This window comes from Mandrillus leucophaeus, unplaced genomic scaffold (assembly GCF_000951045.1).
Source record: "Mandrillus leucophaeus isolate KB7577 unplaced genomic scaffold, Mleu.le_1.0 Scaffold608, whole genome shotgun sequence".
Taxonomy (NCBI): Eukaryota; Metazoa; Chordata; class Mammalia; order Primates; family Cercopithecidae; genus Mandrillus; species Mandrillus leucophaeus.
Genome location: NW_012106564.1, coordinates 1851567 through 1865711, shown reverse-complemented (window position 1 = coordinate 1865711; position 14145 = coordinate 1851567). Strand labels below are relative to the sequence as shown.

The 14145-nt window shown below is 41.4% G+C and overlaps 1 protein-coding gene across 1 annotated transcript in view; it reads left to right on the top strand.

The window, feature by feature from the left end:
* Window positions 1-3195: 3195 nt before the first annotated feature.
* The window catches only part of CMSS1 (cms1 ribosomal small subunit homolog (yeast)), a 397344-nt gene continuing 386394 nt past the window's right edge, over window positions 3196-14145 (top strand). The window contains exon 1 of the mRNA XM_011999907.1: window positions 3196-3513. Coding sequence (XP_011855297.1) covers window positions 3450-3513 — 64 coding nt within the window. The 5' untranslated portion in view covers window positions 3196-3449. The remainder of the gene's footprint in view (window positions 3514-14145) is intronic.

The window sequence follows — 14145 nt, the reverse complement described above, 5'->3', positions numbered from 1 at the left end:
AGGCAAAGGCAATAAGTAGTTACTAGACTCAGAAGAAAGAATTGAGGAGAGCTGCTGAACTAGAGCTGTGGCCTTCAGTAAAGGGACCAGCATCAGGACTCAAGTGAGACAAGCATTCTCAGGTTGGTGTCAGTGTCAGCCTGAGAGTGACTGCCTCCTTAAATCTGGTGTCCTAGGCCTCTGCTTGCCTCACCCTAGTCCCAGCACAGCATCTCATGGAGTTATGATTAGATGAATTACGATATAAAAGGCATAGAGAGGTACCTAGAACATGCTATTGTTGATATTGTTACTACCATTATTGTCTACATGATGCAAAAGTTTGAATACATTATGAAGTACACTTATAGGCTGGGCTTATTGACTAAGAACCTCTGCACTGATTAAGACCTTTTCATTGTGTGGTGAACATTCGCAAAACAGCCTTCAAACTTTATCGCTCTCTTACTAATTCAGTTCTTGCCAACCTTTCACATCATGGCATCCATAGAAAATGGTGATATTTGTACAACACTAGAGTGAAGATGATGGTCCCCTCAACCTGAGGCAACTGCCCCAAGGTCACTGCTTCCTCCAAAGGCTGCGGGGTCGGTCTCCGGCCCACCCATGCCAGGTGGGAAGCTCTGCTCAAATCCATTATCCATCCTGCACAGTAATACCAATTTAGTTTTCCTAAAACAATACTTCTAGAATGTCCTTTGCCTCTAATAACAATGACAAAAATCCAGAATTCTTGGTCTGATACTCAAGATCAAGACATGGAGTTGGAAGAGACCACAGGAATCATGAAATTTCTCCCCTTTATTTTACAGACTCACAAAGAAAGGCCCAGTAAAGTTTAATAACCTATTCAAAGCAACATTCCAATCTTTCTGCCAAGGAACTATTATTTACCCTATCCATTTTTGCCCACAGACATCCATTGTCAAGTGCTACCTCCCAGTTCACCCCACTGGGAAATGAATGTTTCCTCCTTTAAACTCTGATAATACTCATTCAGATACTGAACAGTAAGAGGGAGCAGAAAAAGACCTAATAGTTATTTCAGCCTGAGCTTCCCTGTGTTAGATGATATGATCAGATACTGGAGAGTATGGTTTAACAATACACTGGTTTATAAACCAGGGTGCCTATTCACTAATAACCAATTCACTAATAACAAAGAGAACAGAAATGAATGCTACAACTTAGGTTGGCTATTCAATATAATCTGGGGTCAGTAAACTTATTTCTGTAAAGTTAGAGCAAATACATGAGGGAATAAATAATAAATAGTACATATATGAGGGCTACAGTCTCTGCTGCATATCTTTCTTTACCCTTTTTTTTTTTTTTTGGTTGTTTTGTTCTGTTTCTTATAATGCTTTAAAAATGTAAAAAATGGCTGAACACAGTGGCTTAGGCCTCTAGTACCAACACTTTGGGAGGCTGGAGTGGGAGGACTGCTTGAAGCCAGGTGTTTAAGACCAGCCTGGGCAGCAAAACGAAACACCGTCTCTACAAAAAAACCCAAAAAGAACAACAAAATAACCAAGCATGGTGGCACATGCCTGTAGTCCCAGCTACTCGGGAGGCTGAGGCGAGGTGGAATATAATGTAAGACCATTCATAGTTCATGGTACTAAACAGGCATCAGTGCCCATTGATGCATAAACGTTCCATAATTTAGTATTGCCAGACTTCTTTTTTTATTTTTTATTTTTATTTTTTTATTTTTTTGAGATGGAGTTTCGCTTTTGTCAGCCAGGCTGGAGTGCAATGGCACCATCTCGGCTCACTGCAACCTCCACTTCTCGGGTTTAAGCGATTCTCCTGCCTCATCCTCTCAAGTAGCTAGGATTACAGGCGCCCGCCACCACGCCCGGCTAATTTTTGTATTTTCAATAGAGATGGGTTTCGCCATTTTGGCCAGGCTGGTCTGGAACTCCTGACCTCAGGTGATCCACCCACCTAGGCCTCCCAAAGTGTTGGAATTATAGGCGTGAGCCACCGCGCCCCCGGCCCATACTTCTTAATTTTGTGATTTATTGCCTGAAAAACCGTCTCGCTGTGGTGTTTTTTGTATTTCCCAGATTAATAATCAGACTGAACATATTTTCATATTTATTAGCCATAGCACTTCCTCCTCCACACTGGCATTTCTTACCTTTCTTTTTCAATAATCTATTAATCACGAAAATCTCCTGTCATCTACATTTCTTCACAAAAGTCACATTGTTTTTGATCTTTATAGATTATTTTACATTTGCCATATTTATACATAATATCTTCCCTTTTGGGGCATTTAGAGTGTGCTGACAAAGTCTAGGCAGCAATGCATTTATAAAACACCTATGAGTTGGGTGCACACGGGGTAATTTTCCACATATGGCTAATCCCGTCCTCATCAGATTAAGGTTCCCTGTCTTGTCATTTCTGAAGATGTATCCTATTAGAAGCCTAGCCCTTTATTCTTACACATTACACTTCCACTACTGTAGGGTGACATCTGAATGGACTCATCTTACTATTCCATGCATAGTACCAGGCACGTTGCGTGCTTTTAATACATTTTGTATAATATTTACCTCTGTGTTTGACGTCCTGAAAAATACCGTCCACAATTACTTCACAGGTAGCCCCAACACTTGGTGCCCAGCGCGTTTTCCTAGTCCCTCCCTGCTACTTCACGTTGGGAATGGGACAAGAGGCACTGTGGGTCTCTTACCTATAGTTACGAAGCAACGGGCTCCCTTATTACTTCGTTTCCCAAATAGGGGGTGGGATACACAACCGAGGGAGTACGGGCAAAACAACTTTCAGGTCTTTGGCCACTTGCGTCTTACTGTGGGCGAGCCTTTCCAGACCAATTACATTTTCTTTACTCATATTGCATAAATAGCAGAACTACATTTACTACAAAGGCCAGACATTCATGGTCATGGATCCTTGTGCATGTTATTCTAAGAGCAAACTGTACAAACACACAAACTCTGAAACACTGACGCAAAAGCGAAAACACACGCACGTGTTTGTGTCTTCTCCCGCGACCCAAGTTCTTTGAAACTGAGCGGAGAAAAATCGTCTTCGCATCGCGTCTCACACTTTCGACACAATCTTATCGGGAAATAGAACACCTAAACAAAAATTTTTTAAATACATTTTTCAAAAATGATGACAATTCCTTTCGTCTTATGTTCCTTTTTGTCTCTAAGCTTTGGAGAGATTTATTTTGCGTTTCCAAACTGCTTCTGCCTGTCGGCGCCTGTGTGGAAACTGCGACGAGTCTGGAAGTAGCTGCCGGAGAGGCGGGGCGGAGGTGTGACGTCATCGCCGCGGGGCGGAGGCGACAGTGTCTAGCCGGGGCTCCGCGTGTAGCTACGCCGACAGAACTGGCTTTGAGACAGCGTGATTCTCCGCAGCTGGCCGCCTCCCCGTGGTGTTCAGCCCACGTCGAGTCCTGAGCTGAGATGGCAGACGATCTCGGAGACGAGTGGTGGGAGAACCAGCCAACTGGAGCAGACAGCAGCCCAGGTACCCACTCTGTGCCCGCGCTCCTACGGGGCCTCTCCCGGAGCCCTTCCGTGCGCCTCAGCCCTGATCGCTTCTGGCGGTCGCGGTGTCAGCCCGACAGGGGCGCGCACAGCCGTGGGAGCGCGCAAGCATCTCGGGGAAAGTGGTGCAAGAGACTTTTTAACACGTGAAACAGACAACGTGATATTAACTCAGATCTTGTCTGCCAGCCAGGAAGGATCCTTTTCCAAGCTTTCTCTTTTCATTATTTCTTGAGAATGGATAAGACAGTTTTTGTGACGAGAAGCAACTTTGTGTGACGGGTAAGGGTGACCCATGAACTGCTTCAATTCAGGGTTACCCTTCAGACTGAGGTCAGAAGCAGGGGTTACTGCTTCAGACTGCTTCCATTCAAATCACGACTGCAGTATTCTGATACTGTTTAGCCTCCTTTTTCTCATGTGTAAAATAATGACAACAATAATGTCCACTTCATAAAGTTGTGAAGATTAAGTGAAGATAGTACAGTAATGCACTTTAGCACGGTGTTTGACATATAATAGATGTGCGATAAATATAAGTTACTGTATTTCTTGTGGTCATGATCCTTATCATATAATTTGGAATATTAGAACTGGAAGGAGGCTTAAATAGAGATCATCCTTTGAACTCACTTATTTTACAGACAGATGAGAAACGTAACCTAAAGATGTCAAGTAACTTGACAAGTTCACAAAGCTAACTCCTTTGAGAAACAATACTAGAATTCAATTAACACAATTTGAATAGTTTCTGCTATGCTTTGCTATGTTTACCAACTCCTGATGGGCATTTTATCCCCAAGTAGAGTAGCATTAAGTAACCCCCCATGTCAGGCTGGCCTTGAACTTTTTAAGTTCCATCACACCTACCATGCAATTATTGGTTGGTTGGTTGGTTTTTATCACTCCTCGAGGTCTGTCTCTCTTCTCTACAAGAGAAGACAGGTCCAAAGTTGGATTCATACTTCTGTCATCCACAGGGCCCTGCACGTTAGACACTTGATACCTATTTGCTGCAAACAGTCTTGAAATACTAGTTGTGAAATATCCATTAAAAATAACCAACTTTAGTTGTTGCATTGTTTCCAGAAGTTCAAGCCTTCAGGTACAAACTAAGCAGATGTCATTTTTAGAAAGGTAGCCAATACAATATTTCCTTGATTAAACTTCCTGACTCTTTTGCAGCCCTGTGGTGTTCCACATTTACTTTAATAACTACCCCTCCCAACTCAGGTGTTAAAAAGCTCTATTTTATGATATGACTGAAGATGAATAGTGGCCATTTAAGAAATAGTTGAATTCTGTTTGAGTGGTAAAGGGGATCTCAATTCTTGGTTCTAGTCCTCACTAGCTGTGTGACTTGCAAGTTATTTATCCCTTGGAAGAAAGGCAATCAACATGTTTTGAGTATCTATTATGTGACAGATGTCTTCATAAATATGAATTGATTTAGCCTTCATAACATCCCTAAAAGTTAAGTATTCTCTTCGTTTGTATAGGTGGAGAAACAGAAAAAAGTTAAGGCGTGTTCTTAGGAACACACATTGAAGAAGAGGTCTGGGAATAGTTAAGTGTGATTGATTTTGAAAGTCATACTTTTCCCACTACTACTATGTGACTTCTCTGGGCTTTTGTATCATAATCTGTAAAGAGCCCTTAAAGATCATCTTTTTTAGGGTTTTACTAACCAACAGTTTTAAACACTGAATCTAGTAAAACTTCAAATTGCTACAGCCTCCTTCATCTAAGTTGCCAGAATTCCCATGAAGACAATGTGTTGGAGTGCCTAAGATTACTCTACTTCTTAAATTCCTTCTAGCCATAAGACTAAGCTTTTTTTTTTTTTTTGAAACACAGTCTCGCTCTTGTCCCCCAGGCTGGAGTGCAATGGCGCGATCTCAGCTCACTGCAACCTCCACATCCCGGGTTCACGCAATTCTCCTGCCTCAGCCTCCCGAGTAGCTGGGATTACAGGAGTCTGCCATCACGCCTGGCTAATTTTTGTGTTTTTAGTAGAGACGGGGTTTCACTACGTTGGCCAGGCTGGTCTCGAACTCCTGACCTGAAGTGATCTGCCCGCATTGGCCTCCCAGAGTGCTGGGATTACAGGTGTGAACCACCGCACCCGGCCAAGAGTAAGCTTTGAAAATTGCTGACATTAAATTTATCAGAGGCCTTTGCTTTGTTCGCTGCTCCTAAGCAAAGTAAGTATATGCATTTGTTTGAAATCTCCTTGAGTATTCACTGGCAATTTGCCTAACTGTAATCTGTACACTGTTTCTAATTCAAAAGGAATCACAGCTGAACCATTTCAGATTTCCTGATTCTTCTTATGTTGATGGGATCTAGCCATGATCCTAGAGCACAAGGCTTACTTACCTGGCTGCCTTCTTGAAGTCTTAAGTTATTTGACAGGGATGTCAGATGTATTCAATTGTTATTTCAGCCTAAAATATGTGAATTATGTTTTGTTTCGAAAGTCGAAGGAGAAATAATACGTTAAATCACAGAAAGGAAAGATAGTTGTATTGGTGCTTTTATTCCTATTGTGGATTATGCTACTTGCCTATAAAAAAAACATCTTTCGCTATCACATGTTCCCACTTCACATCCATGGTAGCAAGGCAGTGGAACATTTCAGTCACTTACAAATACTTGTTGGTTATACATGGTTTATAACATCTAATGTAGCTGTCTGTTTGTTGTCTGTCTAAGGAACTGTACTATTTTTTGGCTGTTCTCTCGTCTTCTTAGATGTGGTATGTAACACAAAGTTTTTATGGCTCTTTAAAACCTGTCATTTTTGTGCTAGAGTCCTGCATTGCACTGGAGCTCACCATGGGTCCTGGCACTTAATTGGTGTTTGGTGGATGTTAGCAGAATAAATGTGTGTGTGTATGCATGTTACCTGCTACAGAGTATGTAGGTAGACATATAATTTCTCATCCAATCTAGAAACTTTTGTGAGTGGAAGGCTATGAATTTAGAATTTTGCAGGGACTCTCCTGGTCCTTAGGGGATGTCTAGTCACTCCATTGGTGGCAACTGAGTCATGACCCAACATAAGGCAGCTGGGAGTCGCAGTGCTGAGTGTGCAGCCCAGGATGCCTTAGGCATAAGATCCCAGGAATCATCTAATGACATCTTATATTTGATTTATTTCCTTATTCCCTGTAAACCTTCAGAAACTGTTTGAAGTGACTTACAGTAAGTAATATATTCAGTAGAATAATGATTTGAAAATATTAATGCTGAAATGAGTAGATACAATGCCTGAGATTTTAATGTAGTTGACCAGTCTGGGTACTTTCTCAGTGTGAAGGTGAAAACTGAGAGAATGTCAATTATAGCATGGATTTTGTGACTTATGGAGGGGAGTCGAGAGATTCTGCAGTTCAAAATGTCACTTGAGGGCCCGTCATCCCAGCACTTTGGGAGGCCGAGGCGGGCAGATCACCTGAGTCCGGGAATTCGAGACCAACCTGGCCAACATGGAGAAAACCTGTCTCTACTAAAACGACAAAAATTAGCCAGGTGTGGTAGTAGGCACTTGTAGTCCCAGCTACTCAGGAGGCTGAGGCAGGAGAATCACTTGAACCCAGGAGGCAGAGCTTGCAGCAAGCCAAGATCGCACCACTGCACTCCAGCCTGTGCTACAGAGTGACACTCTGTCTCAAAAAAAAAAAAAAAGAAAAGAAAAAAGAAAATGTTACTCGATCATCTACTTACAGAAGATGAAGAGAATACTGATTGCTTTCCCTTTTTATTTCAATGATATACCTATTAAATTACCAAGTCGAGTACCCAGTAGGCAGCCAAGTATGTGAGTCTGGAGCTCCAGGGCCAGATCCAGGCTGAGATGCAGATTTAGGAATAACTGGCATACAGATAGCTTATTTTTAAAGAGCATGTTCTTAGCAGTCTGTAACATTGAGCCTCCATGTCTTTTAAGGAGGGTCTTTCATATGCTTCCCCAATTCATTCTGAATCTTTGATGCCATCTCTTCCCAAGCATCTAACTAGAAAACTGAAGTGTTAAGACACTTCTGTGTACAATGCCAGGAGACTGCAGGTGATAATACCAGCTTGCGGCCGGGCGCAGTGGCTCACACCTGTAATCCCTACACTTTGGGAGGCCGAGGCAGGTGGATCACCTGAGGTCAGGAGTTCAAGACAAGCCTGGCCAACGTGATGAAACCCTGTCTCTACTAAAAATGCAAAAAATAGCTGGGGGTGGGGTGGCGCAGACCTGTAATCCCAGCTACTCAGGAGGCTGAGGCAGGAGAATTGCTTGAACCCAGGAGGCGGAGGTTGCAGTGAGCCGAGATCGTGCCACTGCACTCCAGCCTAGGCAATGACAGCAAAACTGCATCTCAAAATAATAATAATGATAATATACCAGCTGGCATTTGTTGAGCACTTACTACCTGCCAGATACTGTTTTCATTGTTTTACACGTTCTGGTTAATTTAATCTTCATAAGTACACCGGGGGTAGTTACTGTTGTTATCTTTGCTGATGAGGAAGTTGAGACACTGAGAAATTAAGTGATTTACCTAATACTATTTAATTTACTTTACCCAATACTATCTATTTAATTGGTAAATGGGGGAGCTGTGATTCATATGCAGGCAGTCTGAAACCAGAGCCTGTGTGCTTATTCTAATTATCAGTGGTAAGAATCTCATCTCTAAAGGAATAATCTGTTGTCGGTTTAAAGAGACTCATAATTTAGAAACTCTTTTGTTTATATATCATTATCAAATTGTGTCTGTTAGTCTTCCAAAGTTTACTCTTTTAAAGAACACTGGTTACTTGGAGCTACACATAAGCAGCTTTTCCATTTGGGCTTTGAGAACCGTTTCTGCCAGTAACTCAAACCTGATCCTGGAGCTCAAGGCTTAACATATATGGCTGCCTTCTTTAAATCTTTAGTTATTTAATGGGGATGTCAAATGTAAACAAGACCCAGCTACTGAATTACTCTCCAAACCTGCTTTTTCTCCAGACTTTCCTGTTTCCATAAATTAAACCACCAACTACAGTTTCACAAAGGCCTAGCAGTATTCTGATTTATTTGTTTATTTTTTTCACCCCTATATCTCATCCATCAAGTCCTGTTGTCACTACCTCCAAAACATATCCTGAATCTTTCTTTGCGTTTTTCTTCTCTCTGCCTCCATTGGAGTATACGTTGCCTTAGCCACTGCAGTAAGCTTCTAACAGGGCTCAGAGTTTCTACCTTGTCCCTCACTTACCAGCTAAAGGTCTTTTTAAAAGAAGTCAAGCCATTCTCCTGCTTAAACCCTCCAACAGCTTTTTCCCTGGCACATAGAATGAAATTCAGATTACTTACCATGACTGGTGGCCACCAGGTCTTCTACTATTTACTCACCTATAGTTTATGCTGTCCCACCCACTCCAGCCTTCATTCTGTTCCTCAGTAGGCCACACTCATTCTGTCTTAGCCCTTTGCGTTAGCTGTTTCTTTTCCTTTCTGTCCTGTCCTTCTGATTGGCTTTTTTTTTTTTTTTTTTTTTTTTTTTTAAATGGAGTCTCGCCCTGTCGCCCAGGCTGGAGTGCAATGGCGTGATCTCAGCTCCTGGGTTCAAACGATTCTCCTGCCTCAGCCTTCCAAGTAGCTGGGATTACAGGTGCCTGCCACCACGCCCAGCTAATTTTTGTATATTTAGTAGAGATGTGGTTTCACCATGTTGGCCAGGCTGGTCTCAAACTCCTGACCTCTTGATCCGCCCGCCTCAGCCTCCCAAAGTGCTGGGATTACAGGCATGAGCCACCAGGCCTGGCCAGCTGGCTCTGTCTTAACATTAAGTACTTAGTTCAAACATCACCTACTCAGAGCGGCACTTCCTGATCAGGCAGTCTAGAGTAACTAGGTGCTCTATTACCTTATCACAATATCTATTAAATTATTATGTTATTGTAATCCTCAGCAGAGCCCTTAGCACCAACTATTATTTTTCCTTGTTAAATTATTACTTTTTCCCAGCACTAGACTGTAAGAGCTCCATGTGAGTGGGTATTTTGTTTGTCTTGTTTGCTTTAGCTTCAGGGCCTAGAGTAGTATCTGGGTACAGATTAGGCACTCATTAAGTATTTGTTAGTTAACTAATTAGTTCTTAATATTTCATAGTCACACCTTGAAGACCTCAACCTAGGAGATCTTTATCAGAAGGACCTCCATCTGCTAGCAGAGTTGTCAAACTCCTGTCCAGGCTTTTGACAGATTTGGCAAATGCCACTTTTCTCTTTTCAAAATTACATTAGTAGTCCTTGTAAAACTGTGTCTTACTAACATTTTATTGTAACCATATTTGGATTTAATTATATAACTTACCTTTGGAAAGAGGACAACAGACTCTTTGTAAATAAGTCTGTAATTTTTACTGGTGACAACTTTTGTCACCTAGAATCTATGTGCTTATTCTTTTTGAGATTGCTGAAATGAGCTTTGTAAATATTTTCGTTGTAATATCATTTTAGGGTATATTCTTCAAATTATATTGCTTTATCCATGCTGAATTCCTTCTGGAAATGGAGTAGGGGAGCACTTTGGATCTTTTCTTTAAACCCAAATACCCAGGCTTTTTTTGTTTTGTGTTTTTTCTTTTTTCACACTGAAGTTAAACCTTTACAGTATTAGTTTTACATATAGACAGTCATGCATTGTAGATGTTGTAAGGCATTGTCTCTACATATAAAATTCAGACTTGGAATATTTATAGGCGATGTTAATAAAACACAAAAGAGGATCGACTTCTGGGCATGTCGTATTCAAAATCATTTGTCAAGCTCTCGTGTTTAGCCTTTTTTTAGACACTGTACCAGAATTAGAGGGAAAAACATAATCAGCTTATATTATAGGATTTACACATTGATGTGGTTCAGTCAAAATGCAGATAGTATTGACAGATATTCAAGGGCAAAACACAGGGGCAAGATGAATGTAAAAGGCAAGGGGAAGGAAAGAAGAAAGAGGAGGGAGAAAAATGACTGTGTTATTTGTCATTGTTCTACACTTGAAGGCTGTAACAGGTGGACCCTTAGATAATCTTCATGGTCTGGTTTAATTTACTGCATATAATTTCTGCAATTCTTGCAAATGATTAAATGAGTGGTTCTTGACAACAATTATGAACATTTAAAGGTGGAGATTTATATATATTTCCCTAAATTGCATGTCAGGTAGTTCCTGGTGTAATTTTGCTAAATGTCCGTGAATCTCTTGAAAAATACTACTGATAAATGTGGAAGGCCTATACATAACTTCCATTTCCTCCCTCAGATTCAATAATAATATGTTATTTTGTGGCACAAATCTGTTTTTTTTTTTTTTTTTTTGAGACAGAGTTTTGTTCTTGTGCCCCAGGCTGGAGTGCAGTGGCGCGATCTTGGCACACTGTAACCTCTGCCTTCTGGGTTCAAGCGATTCTCCTGCCTCCGCCTCCCAAGTAGCTGGGACTACAGGCGCGTGCCACCACGCCTGGCTAATTTTTTTTATTTTTAGTAGAGAGGGGGTTTCACTGTGTTGGGCAGGATGGTCTCAATCTCCTGTCCTCATGATTCGCCTGCCTCAGCCTCCCAAATTGCTAGGATTGCAGGTGTGAGCCACAGAGCCCGGCCTGGCACAAATCTTTTATCTGTTGTTGATCTGATGTTCTTTAGTTGAACACTTCAGATGCATTCATAGAATTATACATTTTACTAAATATATCACAGCTTGAAATATAGTTTCCCCATTTTTATAAGCTTTCATAGAGTTCTTAATTGATTTTTAAATGGCTAATATTGCTTATAAAAATTAGTTGATCAAGCTCTTAAATTCTTATTTCTGAGTTCCTTGTTCTAGTTCATACTAGACCAGAGGTCAGCAAACTTTTTTCATATAAATCCAGATAATAAATATTTTAGGTTTTGCAGGCCCAGTCATCACTGTCATAACTCTGCTGTTGCAGTGTAAAAGCAGTCATAGAAAATAAATATGTAAACGAATGAGTATGGCTGTGTTCCAGTAAAACTTTATTTATGGACAACAACATTTAAATTTTATGTAATTTTCACATCACAAAAGAGTCTTATTTTGATTGTTTTTCAACATTCACAGTGGGTTAAATTTGGCCTGTGAACCACAGTTTGCAAACTCTGCCCCAAACTCAGTCACATCCTGAGTTGTATGTCACGTGTCTTCAGGAGAAGACATTTGAAACAAATCCAGAGAGAATTGTGTTTTACCTTAGTTACTCTGTTACTTAGTAATTATCAGCCATGTATTAGACCAGTCACATGTCTGTTAAAATCAGATATTTGATTCTAAAAAATCTCAAGATTAGTTCAGAAACCTTGAAGGTAAATAAGTGAAGGACCAGGAAAATACTTCAGCTTGAAAGTATCAGGTTGTTGACATTTTTGTTACAAATTGGATTTGTTTTCACTCACTTGGATTTTTATCTGCTTACTTTAAAACATTTCATCAAGTGAAATGACTCTAGAATTATTAGGTCAGCTTCTATTTTCATTGTTCGTCAGAGGCCACACTTTTGCGGAAACAGGATGCTCAGGAGGCAAGATTCTTTATGTTTCAGTTGTGTTACATATAGGTCAGACATTACTGTTTTGAACTCCAAATAGTATTCTCACTCTTTAGTTGTTTTTGCATTTTTATTATATTATTATTACATATTGCTTGAAATAAGCATGGTTTTTGGTTGTTAATCCTTTTGTTAAAATATAACTTTATTATTATTATTTTGAGACAGAGTCTCACTCTGTCACCAAGGCTAGAGTGCAGTGGCGTGATCTTGGCCCACTGCACCCTCCGCCTCCCAGACTCAAGTGATTCTCATGCCTCAGCCTCCCAAGTAGCTGGGATTACAGTCATGCACCACCAAGCCCAGCTAATTTTTGTGTATTTAATAGAGATGGAGTTTTGCCATGTTGACCAGACTGGCCTCAAACTCCTGGCCTCATGTGATCTGCCCACCTTGGCCTCCCAAAGTGCTGGGATTACAGGTGTGAGTCACCACACCTGGCCAATATAACTTTACTTTGAAGACTTTTGTCTTAATGGGATTAGAACTGCTTTACCACTGAAAGATGAGTTTCTGCTGGTTCCCATAGAAGTGTCGACATTTTTCTACCCAATTTTTTTTTGGGGGGGACGGAGTTTTGCTCTTGTTGCCCAGGCTGGAGTGCAATGGCGTGATCTCAGCTCACTGCAACCTCCACCTCCTGGGTTCAAGCAGATTCTCCTGCTTCAGCCTCCCGAGTAGCTGGGATTAGAGGCATGTGCCACCATGCCCGGCTAATTTTGTGTTTTTAGGAGAGACGAGGTTTCTCTGTGTTGGTCGAGCTGGTCTCAAACTCCTGACCTCAGGTAATCCACCCGCCTTGGCCTCCCAAAGTGCTGGAATTACAGGCGTGAGCCACCACGCCTGGCTTCCACCCAAATTTTTAGTAGTTTGTATACTATGTTGTCCCTCTTTTTGTGCTTCCTCTTAAACTTAGGCCAGCTTGGATAAAAATATACTTTAGGGAGTCTCCTGACATGGGAGAAAACAATTTTGAAATCTTCAATATACAACATGTTTTGTGCTTCTCTTCTGAGTAAAATTTCTCCCAAGATATTTTGGTTTTTTCTGGGACTATTGTTAGTGCATGTTGTTTTTCCTGTTTATGCTTCTTTTCAACCTGTTTGGTTTTCACTATAGGGATTCCAATGGGTTTTCTTCTATTAGCATAATTACCAATGTTGAATGTCACCTGGGCATAACTACTTTTCCGAATCCTGTCATACACCATTGCTATCTCTTAGCATATTTTCTCAAGTGAGAAAATGTCTTGACTGAATGACCTTCTCTTCTTCATTTACTCATTCTCCATTCACTCAAGATTTATCAAATACCTGCTGTATGTCAGGCACAGTACTAAACACTCTGTACATACATTTTTTTTTTAATGTCAGAGCTTCATCACCCCCCACACTTTTTTTTTTTTTTAAAACAAACAAGATGTTGCTCTGTCAGTCAGACTGGAGTGCAGTGGTGTGATCATGCTCACTGGAGCCTCGGACTTGTGGGCTCAAACAGTCCTCTTGCCTCTGCCTCCTAAGTAGCGAGGACTACAGGTGTGCACCACCACACCTGGCTTTTTCTTTCTTTTTGGAGAGACAAAGTCTTGCCAAGACGGGTCTTGAGCTCCTGACCTCAAGCAGTCCTCTCACCTCAGCCTCCCAAAGTGCTGGGGTTACTGGTGTGAGCCATCATGCCCAGTCTTCACCTTCTTTTGCAGTCCATCCCCTTCTGCTGTTCTCTTCCTGCTTTCCTTTCACTTAGACTTTTCCACTTCAGGCTTTTAATTAATTTGACCTCCCCCTACTGCCGTCTGCCACTTGCCTGCTGGACTGCTGCCCATCATCCCTCTTAATGCTGCCCATCATCCCTCTCAATGTGCCTATCATCCCTCTCAATGCTGCCCATCATCCCTCTCAATGCTGCCCATCATCCCTCTCAATGCTGCCCATCATCCCTCTCAATGCTGCCCATCATCCCTGTCAATGCTGCCCATCATCCCTGTCAATGCTGCCCATCATCCC